General features: G+C 44.1%; 1 protein-coding gene and 1 non-coding gene across 7 annotated transcripts in view; both read left to right on the forward strand.

The window, feature by feature from the left end:
- ap2m1.L (adaptor related protein complex 2 subunit mu 1 L homeolog) overlaps nt 1–2,539 on the forward strand; it is a 35,746-nt gene extending 33,207 nt beyond the window's left edge. For all 6 annotated transcript variants that reach the window (XM_041562091.1, XM_041562089.1, XM_018261678.2 and 3 more), the window contains 2 exon segments: nt 1,007–1,118; nt 1,527–2,539. In XM_041562091.1, the coding sequence (XP_041418025.1) occupies nt 1,007–1,118; nt 1,527–1,661 (247 nt within the window). In that variant the 3' untranslated portion in view covers nt 1,662–2,539.
- Nucleotides 2,540–3,984: 1,445 nt separating this feature from the next.
- Nucleotides 3,985–4,099, forward strand: LOC121393977. The gene has a single exon (XR_005961438.1). It is a non-coding gene; the product is annotated as a U5 spliceosomal RNA (small nuclear RNA).
- Nucleotides 4,100–9,417: the final 5,318 nt, after the last annotated feature.

The raw sequence follows: 9,417 nt of genomic DNA on the forward strand, positions 1-9,417 counted from the left end.
TCAAATACAATTATAAGTATTATGGAGTATCATCAGGAAGCATTTTGAGGAACCAATGTTAAATAAAGAACCCATGTAGAAAAATGCATGTTAAAAAAAAAAAAAAAAAAATGTGAGAAAATGCAACATTTGTTAATACTGCAACAAAGCTAATATAAAATGTGGCCCAATATTTTTAGGGTCATAATTTGTCGAGTAGCTCAGAGTTACTCAAGCCTGTCTCTGTATTAGGTACCATAAAGGAGAACTAATGCACAACTAAAGAAGTAGGCTAGAAATGTTGTACATCTTTTGGGTTTCTGTAAACCGCACAAGGAAACTACAGCCCTTTAGTAGTAAAGATCTGCGTGCCCCTGTAGCCCCCATTTTCTTTTCTGCTGATTCACTACACATGCTCTGTGCTGCTGTCACTTACTGAGCTTAGAGACCCACTCACAATATACAGTACACATAGAATAGAAATGTCACAATATAAGGCTGATTAGTGATTAATACAGATAATTACTACATGGCAGCACAGAAATCAGTGCAATTAGCATCAGAATTTAATAATCAGCCTTGTAACAACAGCTTATATTACAGGAAAACATAATTTTCTGCTTGATAATTTGCAATGACCCTTAAGCTTAGCTTCTCAACAGCTGCTCAGAGCCCACTGAACATGTGAATGTCACAGACACTTTCCAAGATGGTGATCCCTGTGACAAATTTGAAATCCTGGATCATTGCTGCTATTGAGAAGCTGAAACATTGGGCTGGTGCAATAAGTTCAGTAATCACATTTTAGCCACATTCATTTAGGGTTTAGTTCTGCTTTAAGGCAATACATCTGGCTTGCTTTCTTGTGTTTGCAAAAAGGGAAAGAAAAGAATTGGTTTGTCAAAACTGACCCCCCAGAATGACATGCAAGCCCAGAATGGTCATTATCGATGACCCCTCATAAGTATGTGGAGAAATGTTAGCCACTCTAAAAATTAATATATCTGTTTTAACACTTATTTTGCAGAATAAAGCGCATGGCTGGTATGAAGGAATCTCAGATCAGTGCAGAGATTGAGCTGCTTCCTACCAATGATAAGAAGAAATGGGCTCGGCCTCCGATATCCATGAACTTTGAGGTGAGCAAGCTAAGCTTCTTGCATGTGAGCTACAAGTATGGATGCTAGATTCCAATTAAAGAATGCATATTCCTCATCTGGGGACCCATTGTCCAGAGTGCATTTTAAGCAAAGAATTCTCTTTATCTCTGTAATAATAAAACAGTAGCTGCTACTTGATAGTAACTAAACTGCATGAATTCATATTGGTTGAAAAACAAAACTATTGGGTTTATTTAATGTTTATTTTTTTAGTAGCCTTAAGATATGGTGATCCAGATTACAGAAAAAAATCCCTTATCTGAAAAACCCCAGGTCTCAAGTGTGGATTATAATAGAACTGGTTCCTGAATTTTGTTGTATCAGGTAGTTTTAGTCTCACAAGGTTTACCTGCATGTCTGTAAAGCAATTATCTGTTTCTATTTTAGGTCCCATTTGCTCCATCTGGCCTCAAAGTGCGTTACCTGAAGGTGTTTGAACCAAAACTAAACTACAGCGACCATGATGTGATCAAATGGGTGCGATACATTGGCCGCAGTGGGATCTATGAGACACGGTGTTAATGCTTCACAAAGCTGACAACGGAGTGGCCCCAGCTCTAAATCTGAATTCCTTTCATTCAATAAAGGAAGTCAACACGCTAACCAAGGGGTCTGAATGGGCAGGATTTGAAGGTGTCAGATAGCCCTTCCTTTATTCCCACCTGAACATAATAACAACCTTTGCTCCATTATACTTTTACTTTGTTCCATTGTTTAGCATTGGAGGGCATCATCATTTATAAGGTGTGCTCCCTTTGATATGGAATATCCTCTGGGCCATAGTTTCAGCCTGGTGTGTCAATAACCACCTGACATGCTGCCCAGTCCGTATCTTCTCTAATGCCCATCTGTGAATATTGATAACAGATAGTATTCTTGTTTAGTCTAGTGCTTTCCACTACCATCCCAACCCTACTCATCATGGAACTGGCAACCTTCTTGGGTTGACTGTTCCCTAGTATTTCTTTCATATATACAATTTTCACACTGTCAAAGGCCAGCAGAATCTTTCCAGAGCAGCAGGAACAACTGAGCAGAAGTTTTAGAGCATTCGGCTGAGTATGTGGCATGGAAGGTTTCGCACTGTTTTTAAATGTACCGCGCTATTTTATGTGACCAAATAAGAGGTGAGGGATACTTCTACAGGTGCTTATGTTACTGCTGAAGGTTGCATTAGAAAGAATAAATTGTGTACACATTGCACTTCTGTGTCCTTTGGCTCCTGCAGTAACGGGGAGTGAATGGATTTAACCATATCATGGCCAGAGTTGCACAGGAATGGTTTTGCTATTTGTGGCAGTGTGACTTCCCCTCACATTTCTGTGCTCCTTGTGTTGTGATTTGCTCTGTTTTTCTTTGTGACTCTCAAACTGTACAAGTAATAAACAGTGTAGAACTCATCTGTCTGTCTAGTGGTTATTTTGGTAACATTATCATATGATCCTGGCCTATCGTGAGATTAAACAATACGTTATGTGTACACGAATAAAACATTTTGTATAAAAGAGAAGACTCCTCAGATTACCATTCAGAGTAAAATCTGATTTACACAACATAACTTATTACAAATATAATATAAACACACTTCTCAAGCACCAACATCTTCTGCAGTGATGTTCAATAAATGGGATTAATAAACCGAACATACTAAAATGCATACAAACAAAAGCTGGGTAAAATGGGCCCTGCCCCAAAAGACCTTACAAATAATTTCGCCAGCTATATGTGTTATTTTATAACTAACACAAATCAAATGTACAGCTTTACATCTCACACATGCTCTTGGTTTCAAATACTATATTCCAGATCCAAAATCTAAAATATTTATTGCAAACAGTTCTGGAAGTTGGTCTGGGTGTGATGAGAGGCTTTTCCTCCACTTTTCTATCATTTTACATACCCAGGAGCAATTGTGTTTGTGTGTCTGCTTGGGGGACAGTGGGGTATAGCTAGTACCACTAGGAGGCAGGACACCCCAAAAAGCAAACTGGCTCCTCCTCCACTGGCTATACCCCCAGCAGGCAAAGCCCAGCTCCGCTTTAGTTGTGTCCTCAGGAGGTTAGGACTTGTTTTTTGTTATTTTATTCAAGAATTCTTATTGTTCAATTAAACTGACACCAGGGGATGGCCCAGGGCTTCTACACTGAGTATAAAAACCTTTTAGGCATCCTTCAGTGTGGGACTTGTCTCTGGGGACTTGTAAGTGCTGCATGCACAGACCAACTCCCTTACAGGAGAGTGTGCTGGCCAGAGGACAGATGAGAGCGGTTTCTTCACTGGTAAGTAGCGGTTCCCCCCCCCGTTCCCCAACTGGCAAATACCTCCCTCTTGCTCCTTCATTGGAAAGCCAACCGCCCCCTACTCTAATACTGCATGTCTGTGATCAGAGAGGACAGAGCCATTTTCAGCCAAGCGCTGTCTATGCGACTCCGCTCCTGGCTCAGAGGAAGGAGGCGGTTGGTGTTCCACAGTGCGCAACTATGGTATGGGCACCATTCCTCCTTCCGTCTCTTCCCTGCGACGCTGCTTCCATAGCAAAGCACCGGCTCAGAGGGAGGAGGCGGGCATTGTTCTGCCGTATGCAGCAACTTGTATTGGTGCTTTTCTTCCCTCCCCGTCTCTCGCTGGTTTCATTCCCATATGCGCGCATGCCATTTTGGGAGAGCTTCCTGCACATTCTCCCGATACCAGTGTCCAGTGCAGAATTCTGCTACGCTGAGATACCATCACTCCAGCTCCCGAAGCAGACATGCCCCCCCCCCTTTCCTGGCTTGTACTACTGACACAACAGGCACTCTCAATTAGCCATAAGGATTCCAAGTCTGGCACAGTCTTTGAACAAGCTATACTCTGTTTTCTCTTCAAATCGAATAAATCTTTTGCCTTTTACTAAAGATTTCCATGGAGAGGAATGACCATGAGTTTCATTAAATTTTTTGAAGCCTGGTTCACACCAAGCTAAAACCTGTCCCGCCTCGATATTCCCAAGGGAAGGGCCTCAAAATGCAGAGCACCCTCCCCGTCTGACGAAGACAGTGATTCTCCATCTAGAATTGCCTTTCCACCCCCCACTAGATTCCGGGGATGAATGTGATCGCTCCGAGGACGAATTATCCTCTGCTTAAGAGAGGGAGCAGTCATCTAGAATCTCTTCTGAAACAGTGGCTATCTTAATCTCATTGATTCTAGAGACTCTTCACCTTCAAGAACCGGAATTTTGCGGCTGACTCTTCCAAAGTACCTTCAAACATCTCAACAGGACGTCACCAGTTTTCACTTTCCACTCCCAGATCAACAGATCGTCCAACAAGAGTGGGACGAACCTGATAGACAGTTTCAGAAGTTCTATCCTTTTTCCAACAAACTTAGGGAAAAATGGTCGGTACCACCCTCAGTGGACGCGCCTGTATCTTGGTTTCCAAGAATACAGCCCTCCCGGTCCCTGACGCCTCCTCCTTCAGGGACTCTATGGACAAGAAACTTTAGTCATCTAGCACTTCCCCGCACCCCGTGTTAGCCACAGCATGGGTTAGCAGGGCCTTCCAATCCTGGTCAGATTCCCTCCTCAATTCAATTCTGCTGGGCTCCTCGCCATGAACTTCTCAGGGGGCTTCTCAGATCAAGGAAGCAAATGACTATATATGTGAGGCCTCATTAAACGCAGCTCAAGTAATCAGCTGATCCTCGGCACTCGCAGTGGCAGCCCGCGGGTCCTAATGGATGAAATTATAGTCAGCCAACTTTTCTTTCAAAAGATTTCTGACCTCCATACCCTTCAAGGGTATACTTCTCTTCGGCCCTGATCCAGATAAAATCATCAGCCAAGCTACAGGAGGTAAAGGAACCCTCCTACCGCAACCAATAGCAAGCTCCTCCTTTTGTAGAAGTACTTTTTTTCGTAGCTCGCAACTTAAGAACACGAGAACATCCCCTCCAAAACAACCCTTCGCTGCTCAACATTCACTCAAGGTAACCACGGACATACTCCAGGAACTAGGCTGAGTCCTGAACCTGAACAAGGCTTCACTGACGCCCAGCCAAATCCATGTTTTTTTTTTTCTCAGCATGCAGTTCAACACACAGACTCAGAGGATTTCTCTCCCACAAAAGAAAATCCTTCACCCTTGATCATTGGTAAAATCGCTTCTGCAGAAACCACTACAATGAGGATGCTGGAAGTCATGGTCTCCACCATAGAAGCGGTGCCTTTCGCCCAATTCCACCTCAGGGAGCTTCAATGAAACATCCTGGCGTCCTGGAAATGGAAATCCCTACTTCAGGAGATCCGTCTCACCCACAGGACGAGGACGTCCCTTCTCTGTTGGCTATGGACCACCCATCCTCACAATGGACGGCAGTCTGTTCGGCTGGGGCGCAGTCCTCGAAGGACGCACAGCACAGGGAATTTGGAACCCAGCCGAAAAGTAAGTTACCAATCAACCTTCTCGAAATCCGAGCCATCCGGTTAAGTCTTCATTGGCAGTGAGAGCTGACAGGTCAGGCTGTGAAGATCCAGACGGACAATTCCACACAGTATCCTACATCAACCACCAAGGCGGCACAAGAAGCAGAGGGGCCCTAAGCGAAGGACGCACAGCACAGGGAATTTGGAACCCAGCCGAAAAGGAAGTTACCAATCAACCTTCTCGAAATCCGAGCCATCTGGTTAGGTCATCATTGGCAGTGAGAGCTGATGGGTCAGGCTGTGAAGATCCAGACGGACAGTTCCACAGCAGTATCCTACATCAGCCACCAAGGTGGCACAAGAAGCAGAGGGGCCCTAAACGAAGTCAGGCTCATCTTCTGGTGGGCAGAAACAAAGTGAACCCTTCTGTCAGCCATCTACATAACAGACTTGCTAGACTAGGAAGCAGACTTCCTAAGCAGGCAGTCCATATGCCCAGGCGAGTGGTCACTGATGGACGAATTTTCCAAGAGATAGCACAGAGGTGGGGCGTCCCAAAGGTGGATCTCATGGCAGCTCGACACAATCGCAAAGTGACATTTGCTAGCTCGCTACAGGGATCCTCTAGCTCTATAACCAACGACGCTCTCACAGCCGTCTGGCATTTACGGCTAGTGTACGCTTTCCAACTTTTTCCACTTCTGCCCACTCATACTGATAGCATCAACGTGGCCTCGGCACTCTCAGTTCACAGACCTCCTCAACTTGTCAGTAGCAAGGCCCTGGACCTTGCTGTCACTTCAGGACCTTCTTTCCAAGGCCCTATCCTACATGCAAAATCCAGCAAACCTAACGGCATGGCTCTTGAGACCCAGAACCTAACTCAGAAGGGATTCTTTAGGGCTGTGGCATACACGATGTGTGCCGCCCGAAAACCGGTTTCAGCCGAAGCTTATCATAGAGTCTGGTCCATTTACCGTCAGTGGTGCGACCGTCACAAAGCAAGATTTAGAGTGTTCTCAGTTCCCAACTTCCTCGAATTTCTACAAGAAAGTCTATCCATGGGTCTGTCCCTTACTTGTCAGGCCTCAGCACTATCGGTACTTTTCCAGAAATGCCTGGATTTCCTGCCCAATGTCAAGACTTCATACAGGGAGTTGCACATGTGGCTCCCCCAGTCTGAGCACCAGCTCCCCTCTGAGACCTCATACTGGTGCTACGAGCTCTGTAAAGCCCACCTTTTAAACCATTGGGGTCAGTGCCCTTCCAATGGCTCATCTGAAAGACAGTAAGTCTCCAGGCCATCACCTCAGCAAGGCGCGTCTCGGAACTCAACGCCTTGTCATGCAGATTGCTTTTTCTCGTCTTCCATCACGACCGGGTGGTCCTCCGTACAGTTCCATCCTTCTTGCCCAAGGTAGTTTCAGAATTCCATCTGAATCAAGAAATAACAATTCCAACCTTCTGTCCTTCACCTGCCAATCCTAAGAGGCGGCACTGCACACCTTGGATCCTGTCCGAGCTCAAAAGTTTTATCTGCACAGAGTTCACGATATTCGTAAGACCGACCGTAAAACTTCCATTCCCGATGGATTAAACCAGCAATTCAGTGAGCCTACATCGCACAGAGACAGACTCCTCCAGCCAGACTCACTGCTCACTCCACCAGAGGAATAAGTATGTCCTGGCCGTTCAGAAACTAGGCAGAACAGCTGTGCAAAGCAGTTATGTGGACCTCTGTCCATTCCCTTTCAAAATTCTACCATTCTCTTTCAAAATTCTACCATTCTGACACCTGGCGGCTTCTGACACTCACTTTGGCAGAAGGTGCTTCAAGTGGTTACTTCCACGTAGGCCTCATTCTCCCACCCGGGTTTTAAGAGACAGCTTTGGTATGTCCCCACTGTCCCTGTGTCCCCCAAACAGACTTGGAGAAAAGGAGATTTTGTGTACTCACCGTTAAATCTCTATCTCTTTAGTCGCTTGGGGACACAGGGCTTATCTCCCTGGATTGAGGCTCTCGTTGTTTCCGTCAGACATGAAATTTCTTTTTCTACAGTTACATATTATACTGTTTATGGACTTAGTTATTATTCCTGTTGACTTTATTACAAACTGAGCTGGGCTCCGCCTGCTGGGGGTATAGCCAGTGCCGGAGGAGCCCGTTTGCTTTTTGTTGTGTCCTGCCTCCTAGTGGTACCAGCTATACCCCACTGTCCCTGTGTCCCCCAGGTGACTGAAGAGAAAGAGATTTAATGGTGAGTACACAAAATCTCCTTTTTTTTTAAATTAATTGAACCAGGAAGAGGAATCAAAGTGTAAAATGTGTTTTGAGGTTTTTTTTTCTCGTTCTTTACATATCGTGCTCTGTCCGATGACCGGGTGCTGCTCGACGCAAACAAGCAGAAAACAGTGCAGTGATAGTGGAGGGAAATACAGAGATTAGAACAAGACTGCCTTCCTTGACCCTCACTATAGGTGGGGCTCCCTTTCATCAGACTGCTCTTGGCCCTATTTATTAGCATTTCCCAGAATATTAGTACCAGCCCAGATATGTTTAGCTTATCCTGACCGATAACTGTGTTCTCAAATGCTGAGGTTTTGTCAACACTGTGTCATAAATAGTTTTGTGGCATATATTTCTAGGGCAACTGTGTCTTACAATGCAAGTTCATACTGTTGTGACATTCTGGGGCCACTATTTTATAAGATATAGGGGCTATAACCTCAGACTAACTTTCTATATGGGAAAAAAAGCTATATTGGGCCTTCTGATACTGTGAGCAGATTTCAAGTTCTCCTGCTGCACAATGCATGCACTACACTGCCTTCAATTACGTCAACCAATGTTTGCAAATAATATAACCCCACAAAGTAGGGGTTAAAAATGAACCCTACTTTGTTTCATGTTTCTTGAAAGCGTCTGTAAAGTACAAATAACACTACAAATTATACAGTCATGGGCAAAAAATATTGGAACCTTTACTTTTTCAAATGATTATAAAATTAATCTACAGAAAAATATGTTTGTAGTTGAAAACCAGGTTTTCATTCTGTGTTTTACCGAGGTCTGAACATACAGCTGGCCACTTCAGAACACTGCAGGCTTTAACCATCGAGACAGTCACGATTTTGACATATCAACCCACAGTCCAGGATTATTACTGAAATGTCCCGATTATCTCTTTGATCTCCTGCACTGAACAGCCAGAAAAAGATACAAAGTTTCTAACTTAATTGGCTTTTGGCAGAGAGCCAAGAATATGTGGCAGGTGCACTTGGATACTTTTGTAACAATTTAAGATAAGCAAAGATTGCCTGAAGTGTCATGGGCCTTAAACGTTTTGGGCGAATTTGACCCGTTTCGTTTTGCCTAAAATTCGCTGCTGGCGAATTGTCGCAGACGCCCATTAAAGTCTATGGGCGACAAAAAAATTTTGTCGCGCGGCGAAATTTTTTTGAAGCGCGTCTTTTTTTTTGGACGCACACTGCCATACAAGTCTATGGGCATCATTTTTTCGGCGAAACGAGGCGAAAAAATTCGCCCATCCCTAGTTTTAATAACTTTGCATATGGTAGACACGGGGACATTTAGGATTATGGAGATGCACTTGTAGCCTTGAGGTCCCATACCTGTACCTAGTTCTTGATCCTAACTAAGTTATAATTGATCCTTAATGGAAGCAAAATCAGCCTGTTTAGTTTATTTAATGTTTAAATGGTTTTCTAGTAGATTTAAGTTATGGAGATCCAAATTATGGAAATATCTATTATCCAGAAAACCCCAGGTTCCGAGCATTATGGATAACAGGTCCCATACCTGTGCAAGATGCAATTTGTTTTATCCAGTCCATTTTAAGATTTTTGGGTGGA

Source organism: Xenopus laevis, chromosome 5L (genome assembly GCF_017654675.1).
Source record: "Xenopus laevis strain J_2021 chromosome 5L, Xenopus_laevis_v10.1, whole genome shotgun sequence".
In the NCBI taxonomy this organism is placed as follows: domain Eukaryota; kingdom Metazoa; phylum Chordata; class Amphibia; order Anura; family Pipidae; genus Xenopus; species Xenopus laevis.